The sequence below is a fragment of the Cibotium barometz genome, chromosome 24 (genome assembly GCF_041138505.1).
Source record: "Cibotium barometz isolate CiBa-2024 chromosome 24, ASM4113850v1, whole genome shotgun sequence".
NCBI classification, from domain to species: Eukaryota; Viridiplantae; Streptophyta; class Polypodiopsida; order Cyatheales; family Cibotiaceae; genus Cibotium; species Cibotium barometz.
This window is the reverse complement of record NC_141069.1, coordinates 51,104,574-51,129,071: the sequence shown is the minus strand read 5'-3', so window position 1 is coordinate 51,129,071 and position 24,498 is coordinate 51,104,574. Positions and strand designations below refer to the sequence as shown.

The window sequence follows — 24,498 nt, the reverse complement described above, 5'->3', positions numbered from 1 at the left end:
ATTTTGCATTACAACTTGTGCAATACACATCCAATTGTATTATAACAAATTATTTGTTTCCAAAATTCATTGGCCACGGTCTTGACCATTTACTACATCCAAGTTAGCAAATACATGGCTATTGCATCCAAAGGTGAAGAGGAGGAGAATGAAGAGAGAGGGCTCTAAAAGCCTAGCATGACTAGGACAAACAAGACTATTCTCATAAGTTACACAAAGGAGAATAAAGAGATAGGGCTATAAAGGCCTAGTGGCTAGCACAAACAGGACTATTTTCATAAGTTGCACAAAGGAGAAGCTATTCCTTGAAATCAACTCAATGAAAGAAACTAAATGATCAATAATTGAGGATTCAGAGCATTATTCAAGCTATTCATACCTTGAGCAATGTAGAAACTAGTCTCAATGGCAAGAAAGGATGTACATCAATTTGCAAGCGGTTCTAGTGAACACTTTAATGTAGAAATTCAAGGAACACTTTAATGTAGAAATTCTTGTAACATCTAACGTCGGTTGCATTAAGGCAGTGAAAAGTTGCAGGATGTACAGTTTAAATTTTCAAATGTGAAATAAAAATGAAGGCTACAAAAAATGAAGGCTACAATAATACGTAGAAGCAAACTGCATCTAGCAAGGAAAATCATCTAAAAAAATGAAGAAATGTAATATAGCCATCCATGTTCATATGGGCAAGAAATATGCAAACCACAGGGATTAAACAATATTATGACTTTTTTTGGGGGGTTTATTTGCCAGTAGCAATATATTCATTTGAAAATTCAGCCATATTCAAATAAGAGTGTTTGACGTTCTTAAAAATTCAAATTTGAACAACAATGCACCATCTCAATGTGACATCTATTTGCAAATAATTCAGGGAAAAAAAAAACATAACTTGAAGGGTGCTTAATTAAGATCACAAAAAGGGATACAAAGTAAGGGGAGCAGATGATAAGTTTCATGCTTAGCACTTCATTGATATCCTCAATGGATGAATGGATCAGATAGAGACGCTGTTGGGGATGCCGCGACCAGAGATGCCCGGTAACGGCGAGAAGGGTTTGAGGATGGTATAGGGAATGGCGGTGTCGCCGCGGCGGTTGCGAAGGTGGCGGTCGAAGTTTCGTTGGTGGATCTCCTTAGCAGTATCATCTAGCCGCTGGCGATATTGCTGCAGCGCCATAAGGACGGCTGAGCTGGTGGAGCCATTGGCTGGCGTAGAGTGGCCGAGATACTCCTCGTTAATGGCGTGCGTAGACAGAATCTCTAGCGTGGCGACGACAATGAGGCTTTCTGGCACCGAGGACATAGCCTGGAAGTAGAATGTGTTTAGGTCCTCGCTGAGCTGTCGGTACTCGCGGCTGCCTTCCTCTGGGACAAGGCGGCGCCCCATGCTAGGCCTCGATGGTGGGAAACCACCATACCCAAATTGGCCAAAGTTGACAGCCGCGTGGTGGGCTGACGCCACCCACATCAGCGTTGTAGCCACGCCAGCCAGCTCGGCCCGCCCCGTCAGCTCCGGCCACCACTTTTCATCCGCCTTGTCCCCGTGGCCCTTGTACCGGATCTCTGCCCACCACTCTTGTAGCTCCACATCGCCCACCACCTCGCTGTCGTCGGAATAGAAGATGTTCACGTAGTCCGCTGCCCAGCCGCTTAGTGCCGTCCATATGTCCAACCCGTCGACGGCGAAAGGGTAGTCTTCTATCAGTAAGCGGATGCCGTGCTTGGCCGTTGGGTCTGCTTCTGCCACCCCCCTGCGCCATCATAACCAACAATCTCGTTGCTTAGTAGGTACTTATGGATTAAAATTATTTGCTAGTCAAGGTTCTACTCTCACTCCCACACACCTTACAAAGGATTATTTGCTAGTCAAGGTTCTACTCTCACTCTCCCACACACCTTACAAAGGATCAATACGACACATCTTCATTGACTTTCTTAGCCTTTAGAAGGGTTCCAACTTCTCACTAAGTCTCCCTTCCACAAATATAGCAATTAAGATTATTTTATGTTTGTGGAAGAGAAAAACGAAATCAAATAGAACCCCCCCTCTCTTTCTCTCTCTCTCTATCTCTTTTTTCTCTCACTATTGTGAGGGCCCTTATAAAGGCCATGATTCACCCGAGTTCAAGTCCCACCGTTGGTCATATATGCCCTCGTGTTACATTCTACTAACGTTAATACCTCTCTCTCTCTATGTACATGCATCCATGTGTTTAAAGAGAGGGACAAAGAGTTTGTGCATACACCCATGTGTGCTTGCGTGTGTGTGTGTGTGAGAGAGAGAGAGGGTGTCTTAAAAGTTTGCATTTTAAACATGAGAAGGCTTTTCTTTATAAAGTCCACTATTATAGAGACAAACGATTTGGTGTTGTGTGGCTTCTCTTCATTTTTTTCCTTATTGGATTTTGGGTGTATAGGTTTTTTCCCATGTGATGGCCATCAATAGCCCATCTTGAGAGAGAGTGTGTTAGTAGTGCACACATGTTGGTGGGTGTATGAACCTTATGTATCTTACTTTCATATGTGACATATAATTGGAAAGCCCTTGAAAAGTAGATTCTAAATCTACTATCTCCCCATAAATTTGGAGTTGATATGCTCAAGTTATACTTTCTCCACTAAAAGATAGATTCCAATGGTTGTGACATAGAAAGCCTTCCCCACTAAAAGGCAGATTCCAACGTTTGTGACATGAACTGTTCGAATTCACCTTTCAATGGGATAGGTATAACTTAAGCATATCAACTCCAAATTTGTCGCACGGATCTTTGCAAGTATATATATAAACGATGCCTAAAATTATGGATTCATTGGCTTAAAATGAATCTTTGCAAGTACACATAAAACGATGCCTAAAATTATGGAATCATTGTCTATTTTAAGGTGCTCTATTTTCTAGACTAATTATAAAAGTTGATTTCCATGAGATCACGATGAGGGTGTGGCCAACTAGAATGCTCGAACATAACTAATATTATATAAGTAGCCAAAAATATATTTTGGCTATTTATTAATCAAATAATCTAGGAAGGAAATCCAAGATTTGACACCAAGGTTCTAGCTAAATATTTATTAATCAAATAGTTTAGGATATCCTAAAAATAGGAAGTCGAAGGTTTGTGGTTGATTTGAACAAGTGAACAATTGTGGACAAGGGGTGGACAAGTATACCGTATACGTATATAAGACACGCTCTGGAGGTCCTCATGGCTTTTCTTAGAAGCGCTCTAAGGTTTGATCATGGGTTCTTCTCTACGAGAACCTAACACCCACTACATATAATACAGGCCTTGTGTAGAAGTTAATTCACTGCATAATAGTATAATGGCCTTCTTGCGTAAAAGTTTGAATGTAATTATGACAGGTGTACGCCTTTAAGAGATTTTTTTAATTAGTAAAAACAGGAAAATATATTAAGAAAAGGTGAGATTATAGCGCTCCATGAGGAAGGTCCATGGGGGGACCCTGAAGACAGCTAAATAAGTGATTTAGCTACACACCCAGAAGAACTTAAAACTGCAAATATAGAGACCGATGGCCCAAAACCTAAGGACTATTGAAAAGGTTGTTAGCCTGTACAAGATACAATGGACCTAACTGAAAAGGTTTTATGGAACCCTCCAAAAGCATGCGAGGACTGAACACGATGCACATAGGTGAAAAGTCTGTATAAGATGCCATGGACCTGACTGAAAGGGTTTAATGTACCCCTCCAAAACCATCCGAGGACTGAACACGATGAACAGCATATTGAAGCCTTCTGTGGCATTCCAACTCCAAGCCTTGACACATGATTTCCTTCTTTTTGGAGAGAGAAGAACTGAGCACTTTCCTCCACTTCCTCCATGGAAGAGCCTGCCAGTGGCCCACTTTCGACAAATCACCACTTGGTTGAATTTGATTGGCCACCTTGAGGATACTGTCAAGAAAAAGAAAGAAATTGTGATTAGTTTTAATTTCATAGAGGGCTTCATTCCTTTGTTTCCAGACATGCCATAGCAGAAGGATTCTGACAGACTGCCACGTTAAGGGATCAAGATGATGACATTTCCCTAAAAGAACTTCTTTCCAGCCTCTGATTTTATATTCACGTGATCACAATTTTTTTTTTGTTAATAACATGTGTTAACATGTTATTAACATGTTCACATGTTAACATGTTCTCAAAAAAGCCGGTGGCAAGCGACCTGGTAACCGGATAAAATCCCGCCGGGCTTTTGCTATGCCCGGCGGTCCCGTCGGGTTAAAGCAAAACCCGGCGGGTCCCGGCGGGGTCATCATCTAGCCCGACGGGGTACAATTTCCTATATATATGGGCCCGGGGGGCCCTTTGGGAGTTCATTGCTGACAGCATACACAGGTAATGAAACTTGTGTGTGTGTGTGTGTGTGTATGTGGGTGTGTTCGTGCGGGCAGCTGCCCACTGTCGCAATGCGCGGCAGGATGTGGGTGGTCTGCCACACGAGGGATGTGTGTGTGGGTGTGTTCGTGCGGGCAGCCGCCCATTGTCGCAATGCGCGGCAGGATGTGGGTGGCCCGCCACACGACTGGTGTGTGTGTAAGGCCATTCTTCGGAATGGTGCTTACCCTGGGGCACTTAGTCGGTAACGCAGCTAGTCTGTGTCCTATGGTAAGTATGGCACGCCGTAGCGGTACTAGTCGGTAACGCGGCAAGCATAGTATCGTTATGGCGATGTCACCTTCCCTTCCCTTCCCTTTGTCAAATGCGGACATATGGTCGGTAACGCGGCCAGTGTATGTTCGTATCCTATTCGTATTCCCATAGAATCAGGTGGCATTTTGTCGTTAACGCGGCAAGTTGGTGTCGTCCGCTAGTGCATAAATTGTTTTTTGCATATTGCGGCATTTGATCGTTAACGCGGTCGAATAAATGTCGTAAATTTGTTTGATTTGACTTGTATTGTTTTTATTGTGTTTGATCCATGCGATACTTGGTTGCTAACACGGCATGAGTATTTCATGGATCAAAGTTTACATCATATTGTCTAAACGTTTTATTTTATAATATCGTGATTCGTAACTCGAAAAATATGAATACCTCTCTCTTCTTACCCCCCTCTCTCTCTCTCATGATACACTTCACAACTCTTTCTCTATCTCTCTCATGATTCACTTCACAACACGATAGATGTGTAGATAATGATTTTTTTTATTTCTCTTAAAATATACATAATTTCTAATAATTTCTTTTTTCTCCCTCTATTTACTCAAAAATTAAAACAGTACATTATTTTCCTCTTTAGGAACTCACAAAAACATTAAAAATGTCATCTAATGTTTCTTCTCTCTATCTGTCACAACTCTCTCTTCCTCTCCTCTCTCTCTCTCTCTCTCTCTCTCTCATGATACACTTCACAATTCTCTCATGATTTTTTTTATTTCTCTTAAAATATAGATAATTCCTAATAATTTCTTTTTTCTCCCTCTATTTACTTAAAAATTAAAACAGTACATTATTTTCCTCTTTAGGAACTCACAGAAACATTAAAAATGTCATCTAATGTTTCTTCTCTCTATCTGTCACAACTCTCTCTTCCTCTCCTCTCTCTCTCTCTCTCTCTCATGATACACTTCACAATTCTCTCTCTCTCTCTCGCAATGATACACTTCACAACTCTCTCTCTCTCTCTCATGATACACTTCACATCTCTCTCTCTATCACGATAGGTGTGTAGATGAGGAGTGCTTTAGGATTACAAAACATTATTTTTCTCTCTGTAGGAACTCACAAAACTATAAAAAATGTCATTTAATTTTTCCTCTCTCTATCTATCACACCTCTCTCTCTTCCTCCCCCTCTCTCTCTCTCTCTCATTCGATAATGTATACAGTTCGTAAGTAATAATGCACTTGTTGCGGTTGTCTCACGTTCGATAATGTATTGCATGATGTTGAGTTCAGTAATATTGTTTGATATATTCTTTTTTTGTTTGATCATTGATAAGTAATGATACACTTGTTGCTGTTCTCTCACGTTTGATGATGTATTGGATGATGTTGAGTTCATTAAAATTATTTGATATTCCGTTTTTGTTTGAACATTGATAAGTAATGATATACTTATTGCTATTCTCTCACGTTTGCTTGATGTTGATTTCAGTAATTTTTGATATTCTATTTTTTTGTGTTTAGTGATATTTTCTAGATTTACGAAGACGATCAACATGCTTTCCCCCGAAGAGCGTAAAATCGTTTTGCGAGTAATTCGCATTGAAGCAGTCATCACAGTGTCACAATGTGCTGATGATGTCGTCAAAAAGATCAATGAGTCTGAGATACTCATGCGAGATCTAATAGACCAAATATGGGAAAATGCACAGTGTCGGCTTCAAAGCGGCGGAGGCAACGCTGAGTTGCTTGATAGACAGAAGATAGCAAATTTCAACCATCAACACATAACACGAACCATTTTGGGGAGCATGCGTGTAGCATGCAGTGATCTTAGAGATGCTGCCTCGCCTGAAGCCAATATGCAACGTCTACAGTTATGGGACGTGGTATGGAGCGAGCAAAGAGCCAAGAGCAAGCGCATGAAGGCGTTGGATGCAGAGTCCCTTCCCAAAAGAGTGTGCATTGCCCAGGACGTCGCTGCAACGTCCAGCCAGGCAGATGCAAGTGGTACAGGTGTCATTAATCGTACCATCTACAATTCTATGTGCACACATCTCATTGGCATCCCGCACGAGGCTCTGTTCGAAGGGCGAACAATAGGCTCCGGTGTTTTTGGCACAGTAAAAGAGTATACAGTTAAAGGTATATCATTTTTACCGGAGCACATTACTTTTTGCGGAAAGCACTACAAAGGAGAAGGCAACACCAAGTTCGAGAGCTTCCAGGCAGAGCAGGTTATGCAAGTGCTACATCCATCGATTGTCCGGTGTATTGCCTTTACAAAAGAGGCTCCTTGGATCACTATTTTCCCATACTATAATGGCGGTGCTCTTGGTGATACTCTTCTGAAGGTTCCCTTCAGATTCAGTGAGTTCACCAGAGCAATTTTCCGTTTGGATCGAGGATGGAGACAACCCCCGCCTGATAATATTCCTTTAAGTCATCTAGAACTTTCTAAAATAAAACAAATAGTAATAAGCATGCCACATATTATGCATGCCCTGGTGGAAGGCCTAGCGGCAGTACATATGGCAGGAATTATACATACCGACCTACATCCATTCAATGTAGTGTTGAATTTTACAAAAGAGCTAAAGCCACGCATAGGTATTATCGATTGGGGGTTACTACTGAGAGCGCCCAAAAAACGGGTGTCTCTCAATTTTGTATTTGAAGCAGACAAGAACCCTGAGAAGGTGGCACAGGCAGTCTCCTACGCAGACAGAGAGCGAAATAAACGGCCGTGGATAGCCCCAGAGCTTTATGATCCATTTTTGGCAGATGCATACACTCCTGCATTGATGTTTTTGCCTTGGGATATTTATTACAAACTTTATATGACTTTTGGCAGAAAGTGCAAGAGTTGTGGATGGATAATAGTTCCTATGACAAAGTTACCATGGATACTATTATTCATAGAGTCAAAAATTGGATGTTTCTGCCTAATCGCGATGAGCGAAAATCAATTTTGTAAGTAGTTGAATTTTTTAGATCACTAAATACTGACCTAACGAGGGCACAACGTCCTCTTGTAGAGCTATCGGTGTCATTCACCCCAACTTTGTAATGATACAGTATCAAGAGATTAAGTTTCAGGAATGGCATTTTGTTTCTCTCTTCAAAATTTGCTGTGTCCAATGTTTGAAATATTATCTCATTGAGTCTTTGCAATATCTCTCTCCTCTTGTGGTGTTTAAGTTTATGTTTTCTCTTCAAAATTTGATGTGCGCGCATTGTTTGAAGTATTTTTGGAGTCAAGTGGATATTTCTCATTGAGTCTTTGCAATACATATCTCCTCTCGTGGTGTTTAACTTTAAGATTTTGAGAGTAATGGTCAATTTATCTTACGTTGATCTTTACAATTCATTAAAATCCTAAAGTCATTTACGTTCATGCAGATATGGCAGAGGCGCAAGCAAACGAGCATCAGGAGTTAGCCAAGAAGGCATATGAGCGAATGAAGGCCCTTGCACATGGCCTGACAGCCCGCGAAGCTACAAGAACAGCATGCAAGTTGTCGAAATGGACAAATTCAACTTATGCCCAATGGAAAGACATAAACAAACGCGTAACCACAGAGATGATAAAGGAAATATGGTCATGTCCAGATGGCGAGATTAAGAAGGGAAGATGGAAGATTTCACGTTGCACTCACAATGATATCAAAACTAATGCCGAGCGCATTTTCTTGGAGGTGTACGATCGTCCTCTCCATAATGCCGACGCTCCACTCTATTTTGCTAAGATGCTATATGCTCAATTTATCCTAGAAACTCCAGTGGACTTCACCTCCAGAGAGGCCACTGTCAACACCCACGACATACGTGAAGAGACAGTGACATTCACAAGGGAAGAACTTGCTCTCATGGTGGAGGGCTCTGGATTGGAGTTAAACAAGTTCAAAGAAAGCTTAGGGGCACAGCTAGCAGAGAAGGAGAAAGAAGCTGACCGATTAACTCAAGCGTCAACTCCTCCCCTGGCCAATAGAGGGATTCAAGAGCAGCTAACAAAGATCAGCCAAGATGTGCAGAGCATCTCTTCACGTATTGCTCCTGTGCGCCAAGGAAACCACATCTCTCATTTTTTGATACATCCTGATCTTGTGGGAGTTTCTGGGCTACTAGTTCCTCCACCCCCTAATGTCCTGTATGTTACAAAGTATTCGATGGGTAGAGCGGCCAGTATATACTACCATGTGGACACTACTACCACTTAATATGTTTAGTGAGGCAAATACAAAATACTTCCACATGTGCATTGTGCAATGTCCCAATAAATCAAGGTATTTATACAGTTTTCGGCATGACTAGCGAATATAAACCACCAGGACCTTTAGATGCAACTCCTAGTGCAATTCGTAATTTATTTCAAGATGAAAGCTAAGAAAAACAAATCCTACTTTTGTATTGATAATTTCTCCAAATATGATCATTTGTACAAGTACTTTTTTTAAAATTAATGAAGTGACTTCTTCCTCTATGTCAGTATCTTGCTCCAATATTCTTTCACCGTTTACTCTCTCGTCTGCTAAATTAAGCTCATCTAAGTCAATGTCTAAATTGTCTTCTATCTCAAGGGTGGTGCACAACGTGCGTCCATCATCAAAGTTCTCGTCTACTACATCATCACAATTGTACATCCATCTGGGCATATCTTCTTCATACTCTTCGTTTTCAATGTCTTGCAAGATCTTTTCATTGCAGTACATGTAAACAAGTTTATCTGCTCGATCTACAAGAAGTCGATTGTAAATAGTACTGTGAATATATTTGTACATGCTCCAGTTTCTTTCTGAGCCTGAGTTTAAAGAGCACTGACTTAGAACCTTCATCGCAAGGTTGCGCAATAAAGCATAATGCTCACCACCATTCATCATCCACCACTTCCATGCAGGTTGCTCTTTAGCCATTTGTTGAACAAGGGAGTTGGAAAATAAACCCTCTTTCAATCGAAATGAGGTCATCTCCTTTATGCACTGTACACGATCATCATCATTATTATAGAAAGTGTTTACCACTTTATAAAAATCTTGCACCACCTCAACGTTGGACATCAAATCCATATTCCAATATTCAGGATCTAACATGTAAGCAGCACTGTGTAGTGGTGAATGCGCTCCAATCCATCTAGCATGAAAGTACTTCAACAGAACTTTTCTTTGTCTACTGGAGAATGGTACACGCCATTGCTTTTCCACCACTGAATGCTCTAATTTCTCAGGACACTCCAAACTCCGCTGGACAGTCCACCATTGCATCCATGCTTTTCTGAGATTAGGTGCTCTTTGATCAAGACTTCGTACAGCATACATAACAGGCATCATTACATGGTATGCATCCATCACACTGTTCTTCCACCAACTTCTTCTCGTAAGCGCTCCCTTCCAGACTTTGATTTTCTCTTTCACTTTTTCAAGTTGAGTGTTCTCCCAGTCATGAAATGCCATGCATGTAAATGTTTCGCAAACTGCATCTTTATTTCTAAGAAGAGACTCAAAAGTGTAAAAGTGAGTGCAAAACCTAGTCTCCGCTGGAAGCTTTAACATAACTGACATGCAAGGTCAAAACATATCTAAAACTCTCTGTCTCTTGAGCATGAATTTCACAAGCTGGTGAGCAGTGTCGACGATTGAGGTAAACCATTTGGTATCATCAGATTTATACCAATCTTTTAATACAAGATTCAAACTATGAGTATTACAGCCTACCGGAAAAATATGTGGATATTGTCGCTGTAGGATTTTGGATGCATTTTTACAATTTTTTGCATTGTCCATGACGACTTGGACTACATTTTTGGCACCCACTTCCTCTATCATAGAGCTAATGACTTGAGCAATGTAAGCCCCGGTTTTGATTGAACCAGCTGAATCCATGGCACGGATGAAAGTCTCACCTCTAGGTGAAATAACCATTATATTAATTAATAGTTTTCTTTGCACATTAGACCATCCATCACTTACTATACTACATCTCGAAAGCTCTATATTGCTAAGAATTATTCTTTGTACACGTTCTTTTACTTGCGCATAACATTTCTCTAATAGATCATTTCGCATAGCATGGTACGTAGGCGGTGAAAACCCTGGTCCAAACTCACCAATTTTCTTCCATGCTCTCTTCCAATGCTCACTATCCACCATCATCATAGCACTCCCAGAAAAGTAAATCGCTTCAGCAAGGACGAGTTGTGCATCATCGAGTTGACCTTCAGGTAGGCTTTCTTGCAATGAAGTTTGACGCATGGGTATATTTCCTACGTCAAAGTTTCGCTTGCAAGAAGATGCACTGGGTAGATTACTTTCTGGTTGCACATTGCCGTTCGGGATACAAGTAGGCGATGTAGCGGGAGTTTGATGATTAGAACAACAGTGTTCTTGCTGCCTTGATACATTAACGGTAGGAGTGTCATGTTTTCTTGAATCTTTCTTTTGAATTTCTTCTCTTATGCATTTGGCCACTATAGGTGCAGAGGGGTGGGTACATGACTTTTTCTTCGGTCCGCCTAAAAAGTATTCTCTTAGTCGAGGCGCCCCACCTGATTTTACTGCATGGCATAGCTTACACTCCCAATCTATGAATCGATCACCAACGTTAATTGCATATTGCCACTCTATCCCAGGTGCTTTTTTTTTCCTGCTATTTGAAATTTGGACTCTATTGGAGGTATCACTGGATCCAACATTGTCCTCCATCTCAACAAATAACCTATTCAACCAAGCATATAACAATGAATACACAAATGAAAAAACAACAAATCACTCAAAACATACATTAGCAGACAAAGTACTTCGAAACTATCTTGACAAATACAAAAGATCATCACATAACACAAAACTACTTCAAACTATCTTGCAAGGTCTTACTACAAAACTACTTCGAAACTATCATGCACATTGCACCCCCAATGAAGGATGCCTTTTGTACCCAATTAAGGATACTTTACACAATCAAAGATCTATGCTTGCCCAATACTCTAGTATAGGACAATAGACCTTCTCTAACATTCACAAAGAAAATCAAAGATCTATGCTTGCCCAATACTCTAGTATAGGACAATAGACCCTTGTCTACTCTAAACTATATCAAGTATCAAGAACCAATACAAGCCCCTAAGCAGGACTCTTGGCTCCATCAAACCATTCATAAAGCAGAATGAGGTAGATTACGTACGTGGCTCAAATGCAAAGCTGAATGACTCCAAATTTGTCCCTAAATGTCCGCAAGTATTAGCTACGAACCACACCCTGCCCCCAGTTCAAAGAACTAAGGATGAGTGGCTCAATAGCCTTAGGAGTGCCTACAAGGAAAGACGACAGCCCCTAAGATAAGGACGTTCTTCCCAAGAGGACACTTCTAGCAACTCGAGAGCTCTACAAGTACTTTGAGGAGAGATATCACGCCCCCAAAACAAGGACTATCTCCCCAAAAGTCGTACGATGGGTGTTGGGCAGTGTTTATATACAGAATAGTACCCCGCCGGTGTTCTTTATTTTTCCCGGCGGGCCCGCCGGGCTTGTATCTTTCTCGGCGGGCCCGCCAGGCTTGTATCTTTCTTGGCGGGCCCGCCGGGAAAGATAAAAGCCCGGAGGTGTTACGGGACTAGTGGGTTTTGGCAGGTCATTGCTCAGGTCATGTGAATATACAATGTGATCACAAGTTTTAATATGTTAACAATAGATTTTGTTAACGTGATCACGAAATTGTGAAGACGTTAATGAAATCCCTGTTTCCAGCTGAGTGGGGAGCTTCTAATCTTCACAAAGGCCTCATTCAGCACACTCAAAAACTGTTTAGTGTCTAGGCAAGAGTAAAAGAGATGCGGGATAGTCTCCAGCTTTGCTTTACACCGAGGGCAAATACCGTTCCCATGACCAAACTTCAGAGCCTTCTCTTGCGTCCAGTTTGCTTTGTGAATTACCAACCAAGCCAAAATTGCATGTTTCCTTTCTTGGGCAAAGGCCCAGATTAATTTGAAGTGAAAAGCCCATTGATGTTTATTCCAAGAAAGAATTCATTTGGGATCCCACCTTCACCCGGAGACTTCCCCTTTTTGAGGTGGGTGATTGACAGGCTGACCATTTTTTTCCTCATGAGAGCGATCTTTTCTCTAGCTATAACTTCCTGAGTGGGAGGGGGAACCGTGGAGAACAAATTAAAAAAATGATTCTTGATGACTTGGAGGTTTTCATCTTCATTAGCAGCAACTTGACCATTGGGTTTCTTGACCATAGGAATAAGATCCCTAGCTTTTTTCCTTTTGAGAAGAGAGAACATCTTAGGGTGAGGAGTGTCGATTTTTCTAGTCCACGCCTCTCTGTACCACAACATAGTGGACTTGGCTGCCAGCAACTCCTCAAGTCTAAGTGGGTTCCTTAGGTCAATTAGAGAGTGGTCCTTTAACCCATTGTTAGAGTGAAAGATGCCTTGAATCTGATTTCTAATCTGGACTCTGCGATTCAGGCAGATAGCCGCTGCTTTAAGCTTATAGTCCCTGCAGATATTATGCACCTTATTGACCAGACAAGTCCAACCCAGCTTGGAGGGGGACAAAAACTGATTGAAGGCCTCAGCGATGAAACCTTTTATCTCCTGTTGGACACACGGAAGACAAAAAAGGGATGGGTCAAGGTGGGGCCAACCATCTCTTCCTTTAGCCTGCCCTAAAGAGAAAGGTGGTCGGAGATGATAAGGGAAGTATTAGTAAGACACTTGACTTTTATGAACATGTCTACTAGGAAGCCAGAGGCATAAAGTCTATCAAGTCTAGCGGCCCTGTGGAAGTGACCTTTTTGATGATTAGACCAGGAGAACCCTGTCTTCGCTGAGAGGTCTGACAGGTCCTTACCGACCTTGAGTAATTCCCATTTATCCTTTTCCTGACCACTAATAGTTCTTCCCAGAGACCTACTTCTATCACCCTATCCTTCCACCATGTTAAAGTCACCAACTAGCAAAATAGGACCCACAATCTGATTAATAGAATGCCAAGTTGATGCCCTCATGCTGGCCAAACAAGGGGCATAGATAGAAGTCAATGTGAAGTTAAAAGGGTTCCCCAACCTAACCGCTGTCCAATTGTGATCATCATCAGACCATGCATCCTGAATTTTGTGTTCCCACTTCCTGTGGATGCCAACTGCGAACCCTCCTTTACATGAAGGCTGATTGGTAGAATACCAAACAGCATTCTTTGAGATTCTTTGAAGATTCACATGAAGTTGTGACCCTCCAATTTTAAATTCTTGCAGATTCAGAAAGTCGAAGTCAAAAGCCAAGTCTCTAACGTATCTATTGATGGCCACTGCCCTTTCAAGGTTAGTGAGCCCCTTACAATTGAAGGAGAGCAGGTTTATAGGGTTCATTTTTTACTAGCTTTGGAGGGCTTCCCCGAGGACATGGAGGGCTTCCCCGAGGACATGGAGGTTCTCAATGCCTCCTGAACTTTTTCCTTCTTCCTCTTCATTTTAGCACCCAAAGGATGGGGAGAGAAACCTCCCTCCTCAGGCTGTTTAGATGGGGAGAGGGACATTCTTTTCATCATTGCAGCATCCTCAGCTTCCAACTGAGATTTGAACACATCATCCGTTGGTTGAGTTTTACCTATGAAGTCCTCATCTGAGTCCATAGGGGAGTCTAGTTCTTGACTAAATGAGACTCTGTCCTTGCGGCGGGGAACCCTTCCCGGAGAGAGTTGTTCTTCCCCGACCAAGGCTGTCTTTGGGGCCTCCTTGACTTAAAACTGATTGACTAGACCATCTTGCACATCTGCCAAGAGAGGGGCAAACCTATTAGCAGGAATATGCCAATTAGATTTGTTATTTTTGAACTTCGACACATGTTTTTTTTGGGGAGCCACAAAGGCCTTATCCTTGCTAGGAGCCTTATCAATAACTGATGTGGTTGGTGAAGATCAGGGCAGTCCCTGATCATGTGGCCTTGTTTATTACAGTTAAAACAGGCATTCGATAGATTTTTATAGGTTAGCACTTGTTCATATATGATCTGCCCCTCCCTTTTTTTCAGAGGGACTTTATCCTTTAGCAGTGTCAACCTCTATGAGCATCTACTGGGCCCATTGAGGATTGACCACCTGAAAGGGCTTTTGACCTAACACTTTACCAACTGAGCCACCAATCCTTTTGGCCAAGATAGAGTACTTAGCAGGCATGTCTATTAGCTCAACCCATATAGGGATTTTTGTGGGTTTGGGGCCCTTAGGGTCGAAACTATTAAACCATCTCAAGAAGGACAGAGGAGTGTTCCTAATAATCCATTGGCCACTGTTAATAACAGAGGTAGCACTTACCGGATCCTCGAAATGAAACATGTAGTATACATTTGGTAAATGTTGGACTGAAGCCACTCTAATACCCTTCTGTTCTCCCACTTGATCTTAATCCAGTACTTCAGGGCGTCCACCGGGGGTCTAGCCCTATGACAGAGGCCTATCAGCGAGTGTGTGGACAAGTGATCCTGCCATGTAGCCAGTTCATCGTCATCGAAGATGACGGCTCCTTCGTCATCAACATCAAAATCCCCGACCCTTTCTTCAAAGGCCGCATTCTGAGAGAGATTAACCATAGGGTTTTCATCAGACCTGGGGGGGAAAGAAGAGTGAACTTGACCTGAAATAGCACGACCACCTTTCGGATGTCGGACAGCCTCTGCGAAGGAAACAAGTTGACCAAGGGGAACCGGGCCGGGTTGAACCTGAGGAGAACTTTCTTGATGCTTCCCCTGGCCATCTTCAGCTTCACGTAGACCCCCAAAGCCTTTCTGATGATGTAGCAGAGGAGAGGAAAAATGGCCACACTTTGGTGAAGACTGTAGTACACCGTGAGGCCTCGTTGGAGCTTGATGCAGAACCAAGGATGAAGGGCCAACACCATCTCTGATGGCATGTGGAGCAGGGCTTGAGCCAAATCGGACGATGTCTTGGAGAGACATCGTTGGGCAGAGTTCCCCCCTCCTAGGGGGAGGGGCTTACCAGGCGGTGTGGCTCAGCAGGCAGACCAAGAAGGGGGAGACGAGACGGAGAAGGGGGGGCGCGGTGCATGCAGAAAGGCAAGCCTGCATGAACGACACGGCATGCAGAGTCCCAGACGTGGCGAGAGCGAAATTTTGTATGTTTTAACTTTGTGCCCCGCCTTTAAGAGATTTTAGCAGAGCAGCTGTCTCAGAAAAGAAAAACTAAACAAGAAGACGGTGGTCTTGCATGCTATATAATATGCGTACCTTTTGATCAAGTCAGCCGGTAGTGCTTGTTCATCGAACCTCCACTTTAGTTTGTATACAGCCGAGCTCAACTCCATCGCGTATCTGCCTGCGGTGAACCCATACTCGACGATACCACCATTGATCAAGGACCCAGAGAAGCTGTTGATGAGGTTCTTTCTGGCAACAGCGTTGATGTTCATAGTGTTCTTGAAATGCGGCAGCAGAAGGCAATAAATGGGGTGCATTGCGCTCAACTGCCTGCGCGTGGCAATAACGATGGGCTCCATGGAAGCGTGGCTACGCAGCCTACCAAAAAAAGATGCAGATTGAAGGGTTAAAAACGTGCTTGAATCATCGTCATGTGCAGTAGAGAGGCATTCAAAGCATTGGATTGAGAAGTGGAGACATTAATCACAACGACTGTAGACGATTGATTACCAGTGGCTAACCAGTTCGTGATATCCAGTGTCATTAGTTATGACGTGCAGTTTGGCCAGCTCCCAGAGGGGATCCTTTTGCCCGGGCGAAGCAGGCGGGACGAAAACTCTGCTGTTGAGCGATTCCCCACCATTGGGAGAAGGTGGGAGGCTCAATTCAATGGCGAGCGGACTCAAGGTGCCGTCGTGGGTGAGGAAGAGCAGCGTGCGCGTGGCATAGCCTTTACCCTTGAGCTTGTTTATGCGCTCTATGTAAGGCATGTAGACGTCCGTATAATCCAGCGTATACAGTCTCTTCTCTCTCAGGGCCTGCAAAAAGATTCTATTCATTACGTTAATTTAAGCCTCATTAATCACGCATTAGTCAATGAGCTCTAGCCTACAAAAAAAGGAGGGTGCCCTGTATAGATTTAGATTCTCGCCTCTTTGAAGTACCTTTACAACATTAGCATTGCAGTCATTAACACACAGCCCTGCATTTAGACATGCAGGTATAATTTACGTTTAACAAAATCCACCCCTTCACGAGTTTCAACATCAAACACTCTTTTGATATTCCTTGATAACCATATTTTCAAAAGGCATGTAAACCTGATACCAGCCAACACCCATGAATCTGAGACCCGCCACATAGGCCAGGTCATTCTGACACCCATCCAATCAGCTATCCAACCCTTCATTTAAAGTTTCTTTTGACCAGCTTGAACCCTAATAAGGGTGGACCAGACATCATAACTTTCCACAAAAGCATCTTCATCCTCATTGGGATGTCCACTTTCCAGAGAAACTCCATTTATACTTCCAACTAGCTCTTTGTAGAAGAAGATATGGAGGGATGTCCGTCTATATTGTAAAATTCATCCTAAGAGAGACTTGCTGTTTTCTGTCATAAAAGAGTTCGGCTATCTTTTCTGCTGGTCACAGCTTGTATATTTGAGGGGTTGAATTGCAAAGAAGAGTTTGTGTTGTAATGAGTTTTATTTCTATATATATATATATAGGATTTTAGCATAACTTGTAGGCTTTAAATCAAAGGGTCGATCTAGTTTGATAGAAACGGATCGTGTGCAGTCATCACCTTCTTGTAATCAAATAAATGAGAATCAAGTATGCACTAATCAAATAAGAATCAAGTATGCACTAATGTAACTAAGAGTCAAGCATGCACTAATGTAACTAGACCGATAGTCTTTGAAATCACTTAAGTATGCACTCATAGAATAAGAATCAAGTATGCACCAATGTAACTAGAGCTATAGTCTTTGAAATCACTTAAGTATGCACCAATGTAACTAGAGCTGTAGTCTTTGAAATCCATCAAACTAGTACCTCTTCCACAGTCATGCCTTCCAAGTTCGCTTCCACATGCTGGGCTGTTATTGCCGAGCCGTATACCCTCGGGTCCAAGTTGTTGGGGAAATCCTGTCATTATTTCAACGGAATTTAGATGAATTCATGAATTAGCGATCATCCTTTGTACATTATCTCACGTACGTTACCTTTAACCTCTCGATGACCATTGGATTAACCCCTACAAGCATCTGTCTGGCGAACTCAGAGTCATCACACCACACCCTTTCGTTCACTATCAAGTGCGCGGGCGCACGCGCGCATACACGAGATAATTATTGCTTGTCCTTGATTAGCTCAATCAAGTAGTAAACATTGATTATTTAATTGGCGAATATAAAGGCGACAACTTGATTGCCTTGCAGGATGACTTGATTACCTTGGATGATTTGAGGCACAGGAAATTTGAAGATCTTGGAGTCGCCCCCTCTTGGATCAGTCAGTTGTCTGATGAGCTCACCATCTCCGTCATCATCTTTTATATTAGCTGGGTTTTGTTTCATTAACTCACGGAATGAAGCTATTGAGGCTCTAGAGTAGAGGTCGTCAATCTGCTGCCAGGATTTGAAGTCGAAGCTCAAGTTGAGGAGCGCTCTAATCAAGGGGAGGAGCAGGTGTAACGCCGACTTCAGAGCGGACCCAGTGAAATCCGACGACTTGAGGCGATCGAACTGCTCATCTCGGGGGACGTAGACGGTGCCAGTCGCGCTTAAAGTACTCTCCGCCTTCGGATCTACGACAACCATAATTCTCACACAACATCAGGGACGATCAGATTATCTGCCATGATGCACATATAATAAAGGCGCGTAGAAGAAAGAGCTGCAAAGGTTTGTAGCTTGGCTGGCCTCACGTATAAAAGCCACGATGCTTGCTTGACTTTGGCGACGTCGATGGCATGCTTAAATGCACCCTGCCCTTTTATAGTCGAGGCTTGGTTGCAAGGCTAGGCTTGCAACCGCTCCATCATTCACAGTATGCCTCTCTAATGGTTGCAATCGGGTGTAAGGTTCTAATGTGTTATACAGTTCTATTGACCCGCAAGGTTTTGACAACCTTTTGATCATGCTCTTGTCCTTAGGGTCATAACCTTGCCTACTAGTGTAACCTTTCACCCTTCTTAGAATTTGTAGCCAAAGGCTCCAACCCTCTCTTCTTTTGAAGCTCTTTCTCCCCTTTCTCCTATACTAGAACACATGTGAATATATCTATATACCTGTTGTAATATAGAATATGTATATATTCTATATAATATACATATATGTGTATATGTATATATGTATATGTATGTGTATGTATATGTGTATATATATATATATATATTTATGTATGTGTATGTATATGTATATATGTATGTATGTATACACACATATATATATATACATATATATGTATATATACATACATATGTATATACACATATATATATACATACATATATACATACATACACACATATATACATAAATATATATATATACACACACACACATATAGAGATGTATATAGATATATACATATATATACATGTATATACATATATATACATATATACAGATATATATATATATATATATATATATGTATGTATGTATGTATGTATGTATACACACACACACATATATATAGAGATACATATATATATATATATACAGAGATATATATATATATACATACATATAGACAAATGTATATATACATATATATATACATACATACCTATATATATATATATATATATATATATATATATATATATATACATACATACATACATACATATAATTATACAGATACACACACACACACACACACATAGAACATCGTATTAAGAAAATCTGAAAAAATCTTGATACTTCGAGAGTTCTAAAATTGGGAGAAACATTCAATTTCAAATAATATGGAAATTTACAGACTTTTATTTTAGATAATAAGAAATTTTCAAATAAGCTATTTTATATAGTCTAGGATTTTAGAGATTGTTACTATAAAATTCATGAGAATTTTGATCAACCTATTATTTTAGATAATATGGAATTATGAAATTGTAATTCTAGATGTTGTAAGAATTTCGATTTAGTAATTTCTTGTGTTATTTATTTCAAATACTTTGAGAACTTGTTCTTCTAGTAGTATAAGTTATAAATTTTATGAATTCAAAGTTGTAGTGGTCTTGAATTAGGAACACTGCTAGTTGATTGTCCTCACAGGAAATTAGTATCATTACCACTATATATAATGTTGGGTAATAGGTGTGTTTATAAACATATTTTTTACCTATTGTAATTTTAATGAAACGAAAAAAGCATCTTAAAGTACAATAAAGATTATTAACACATGAACTAACTCATGTTTTTAAAGGATAAAAAAATCATAAAATATAAAAGGCTGGCTAATCTATTACTGTATTTTTCCTTTCAGCTTTCCAACTTGCTTGACACACAATCAATGGGATCTTTTTCCTTTTTTGTACATTTCGTCCCTTTGATGTACCCATGCCCTCGAGCCATGCCTACACAATGGAATCTATAGACTTTGAACAGAGTGGATCTTCCAACAATCTATATATACTTCTGCATCTATAGCATTGTTTTTATTAAAAACAAAGGAGTCCAATATTGTACTCGTACTTGTCCATAATTTTGAAAGCTTGTTTATTACAAACAAGCTTTTAGAATCATTGATATACATACTATCCATGATTCTAAAAGCTTGTTTGTAATAGTATCTAATTTTGCCACTCCCAAACAACCAAATTGGATAAATATCATCTAATGAACAAAAGACCATAATTAAGTCTCCCTTCTTCATATCTACCATTTGAGAAAATGTTTCTTTGGCTTGCCTCTTTGAGGACCACATTAATGCCTCGAATCCTAGGAATTCATCATCATTCCCAATTGGAGTAGTTCAATTATCCTCATCTTGTATCGTTTCTTAGCCAAAAATGAATATAATACTATGTGTATTCTGAGTACTAATTATCGCATTCAAGTGCACGAGAGTTTTCTCCCAATACTCGATCAACTAGAGATATATATAAATGCAATGGTGATGTGAGTCCTTGTTGTTATTCCTAGTATTTCCAGTGGTTTAAGTAATCTTAGATCCTAGATATTACCTATAAATAATATTTTATGTGTGGAAACATAGAAACTAACCTTGGTACACCAATTAGAAGCATTGTTTTACCTTGATTTTCTCTTTTGCATAACTCAATGCTCCCTTAAATTGGCAACCAATCAGGGGACTTCACGTGCATCTTGTATTACATCAACATAACATTGTCCTCTTGTATGAAAAATATAAATTTGTGTGGTTTTGAGTGCCTAAATTGCTGTGGCTTTGAGTGCCCAATCAAAGAATCTTGGCCATCACAAAGCTAATCTTCTATGTATGGCTTAAAATTAGGCACTTAGATTAGTGAGAATGGGTGGGGCCTGAGATATAATTTCACAAGTGTTAAAATTTTACAACAAACTCTGACAACCTGCTAATAAACATAGCATTAATATCCTCATGTGTGTGTCCCCAACCATCAAGAATGCTAATTCTACAAATTTGAATGTGCCTCTTGCCACTAGGAATGATAGGTATACAAACAAGAACCTATTTTTTATTTTTTAAATTAGATGCACACTTGCCAAACGATAAAATAATGTCTCTGATACATTCTAAAAAGAGGATATACAAGTCTATTGTGTTTTCTTAATTTGGACGAGTAAACAAAGGACATGCACATTCTTTGATTGAACCCCTTGTCCATGTTATTTTGTAGATCTAGAGCCTTTAGGAGCCTTTGTTAACATTAGACTCTTTAGGAGATCACACTCCAAATTAGGCACCATCTTCAACATGATTATCAACTCATTTCATATTTATAAGGCAATGAGAGAGGGATCCAATTATGAAATTAGGATTTGAAGCCAAATTTCATTTAAAAACTGCCCATACCTACCTTGACCATGTCCATGAGTTATCATTCCTATTAAAGAAACTGGTACTTGGGGTGACCTTTCTATATCCTTTGATTGCATTGATTACACTCTTTGAGCTTAGAAACTACTATTTTTTGTTGTTCCATTTTGTCATGAATAATGCATAAGTACCTTTTGGTTAATGATTTGAAAACTGTTGCCAACTATATTATAAATTTTTGTAGTTGCTTTGTTGATCCCTCGGGGGGGTCACTCACAAAAAAATGTGAATATCACGTGTGTTCAACAGAAGCATAATTTTAATTTATGAAACTTACAGAAAAATATTTACATAAGGGTATGATTTAAATTTTTTTCAAAAAAATTTACAGATTCATAAAGAAAAGGGGATATTATATAGATTAAAAAATTCACAAATAAGGGATTTAAAATATAGGCCTTGAACGCACGCGATAGGGATATTTTACATATACTGACCCCCCCCCCCCCCCCCCCCCCCCCCCCCCCGAGGTTGATCCATATGCTTTTTGCATCCCTTCATTAATATGTTACTGTCCTCCTAGCATTTTGTAGTAAACAAATAGTTCCTTAATCCTTGAACAAATATGACATTTGGAAAACTGACTAGTTTTGAATGAACTAACATGTTTGAAATTAGTATTCCAAATGTGATTGAATGTTGAGTAGACCTCTCTCTGTTGTTTGTTCTTTAAAACCATTTTTGTAATAGGATAGAAAAGTATCCATGGACATATTTATGTCCTATTTATTGACCAACTTTATGAAATCATTTATAACATGGGTAGTGAAAATCAAAGCTTTCTTTTTTTCATATCATTAGGTATATAGTGAAGGAAAATTGGGATTTTTTGGGATCACATTGGTTACCTCTAGGTTTTTAAATTTCATAAGACTTCATAGGCAAAATTACAGTTGTGATGCAGAGCTGCTTGGACTATATTTGGATCAAACGCTTTAATTAGCCAATTTCTCATTTCTTTTCAAATTTTTTGGATATAGATTGCTTCAAATATATATATATATATATATATATATATATATGGTGTAACACAATCCATATAAAGCTCCAAAATCAATTAGAACTTCAAAATTTAGGTCTTATTGAAACTTTTATGGTATTCAGCTATCTCAAAAAAAGTAAAATTTTAGGGTTTTTATAGCTAATCAAACAATCATAGTCTTATAGGACCAAATCTTACACATATGTTCTATATAATGTTATGCTTTGCTGGTGTGTTTTGTGAGAGATAATCACATGTACACCTATCCTTTAGGCACTTGTTTTGGACAAAATTTTACAAACTTTGAACCATATTTATTACTATAGAATAAGAGACTACTTCATGCATTTTTACACATCTCGTAAGGCTTTAAGTGGAATATCTAGACAATTTATATAATAATAAACACTATTGTCAACTTGAACTCAAACGCAATTCACTTGAAAGCAAGCATCTATCGATTATTAGTCACGACGACTCATAACTTGAAAGCAAACATTTATACATTATTAGTCACGACCCATCATTGATGACATGCTATTGATCATGAATCAAACTTTGAGCTCTGGAGATCTCTATCTATTTGGAGATCTCCATGTCATGCATCTTCTCCATTATGCGCATGTTAGTGCAACAATATACAAGCCGGTCTAACTACATGGTGCTCAGATGATTACATATCTTTGTGTGTGTATGAGTGAGTACGAACTCCAGTTCCTGCTGTCACATGTCCCCGAAGAGAAATTCTATGAGAAAATAGGAGAATTAAAATATAAGAACTAGTTAATACTCTAAAATATAAAGTTAAAAGTCTTGAAAGTTGACTCTCGAATATATAATAGTCACCTTTGACAAGACTCTAAAAGCCACTTTTTGTATGTGAGCCATTTGATGACTCCCACCAAAAACGTGGGTGGATCATCTACTCCCTACTCTAGAAAAATGGGTTCATATATGAAGGTGGATCCCCTCCTAATCATTGTACTAAATAAGCTCTTGGAGGAAATCTCTTTACTCATGGATGGGAAGTATCTTTGGCAAGTAGGCATTGAATAGTAGCTTCTTATCCTCGGTAAAGAGACTTGGTACTTTGTAGGTGGGATGCACCAAGGCCACAAGACCATGGATAGGTCTATGCATCCATTGCCACCTCCAAAAGCACCATAATTGAATCGCATCGTGGGGTGGGTGGAGGCTCGATGGGGTTCCTAGAATGAAAAAGGCCACTTTAAGGGTACAACACTAATCACGCATGGATTAGTTACATAGACCTATAATGGCATTGGCAAGAATCACATGGTGGAGAAAACACCCCCAAGGCACTAGCACATAAGTTGAAAAGTAGAGATTTATAGAGAGTTGGGATGAGGGAGTGAGCATGGGGAGAAGACTAAGGACTTTATGATGGCATGGGGAGAAGACTAAGGACTTTATGATGGCATGGAAGTTGGGAAGAAGGAGGTTAACATAAGCTTGAGGGTTAAGAAGGAAAGAAAGTGTATCTAGCTTTTGTTTAGCTTCCCTATTTTGAAAAGTAAGGCCCATAACATCAAATGAACTATCATTGTCAGTGTTAAATGTTTCTTCCTCAGTCTCAGTGGGGTCAAGTGTTCACTACTCCCTTCATATACTTTGGTTTCATATCTCAAATCCACTTCTTTACCCTTGCACATAACATAGGTGATTTTCTTGCTAGAATCCCCCTTAGATCTATTTTTATTTAGCACCAACATTCCCCACCTTTGATCTGCATTCATGGCTATGAGCCAAGGCCTTCCTAGTATAATCAGGTAGCCCTCCCCTTTGTTAGAAATCACATACATGTCAACTTCTACCTCCACTATATAAAGAATGACTCTTACATCCTTAATGACACACAAACACTTTATGTTG

The 24,498-nt window shown here is 40.1% G+C and overlaps 1 protein-coding gene across 1 annotated transcript in view; it reads right to left on the bottom strand.

The window, feature by feature from the left end:
- Positions 1–766: 766 nt before the first annotated feature.
- LOC147625422 (putative linoleate 9S-lipoxygenase 5) overlaps positions 767–24,498 on the bottom strand; it is a 91,788-nt gene continuing 68,056 nt past the window's right edge. The window contains exons 4-9 of the mRNA XM_086818759.1: positions 18,025–18,378; positions 17,795–17,880; positions 17,625–17,717; positions 16,297–16,604; positions 15,877–16,164; positions 767–1,757 (exon numbers count right to left, since the gene is read on the bottom strand). Coding sequence (XP_086674885.1) covers positions 1,001–1,757; positions 15,877–16,164; positions 16,297–16,604; positions 17,625–17,717; positions 17,795–17,880; positions 18,025–18,378 — 1,886 coding nt within the window. The 3' untranslated portion in view covers positions 767–1,000. The remainder of the gene's footprint in view (positions 1,758–15,876; positions 16,165–16,296; positions 16,605–17,624; positions 17,718–17,794; positions 17,881–18,024; positions 18,379–24,498) is intronic.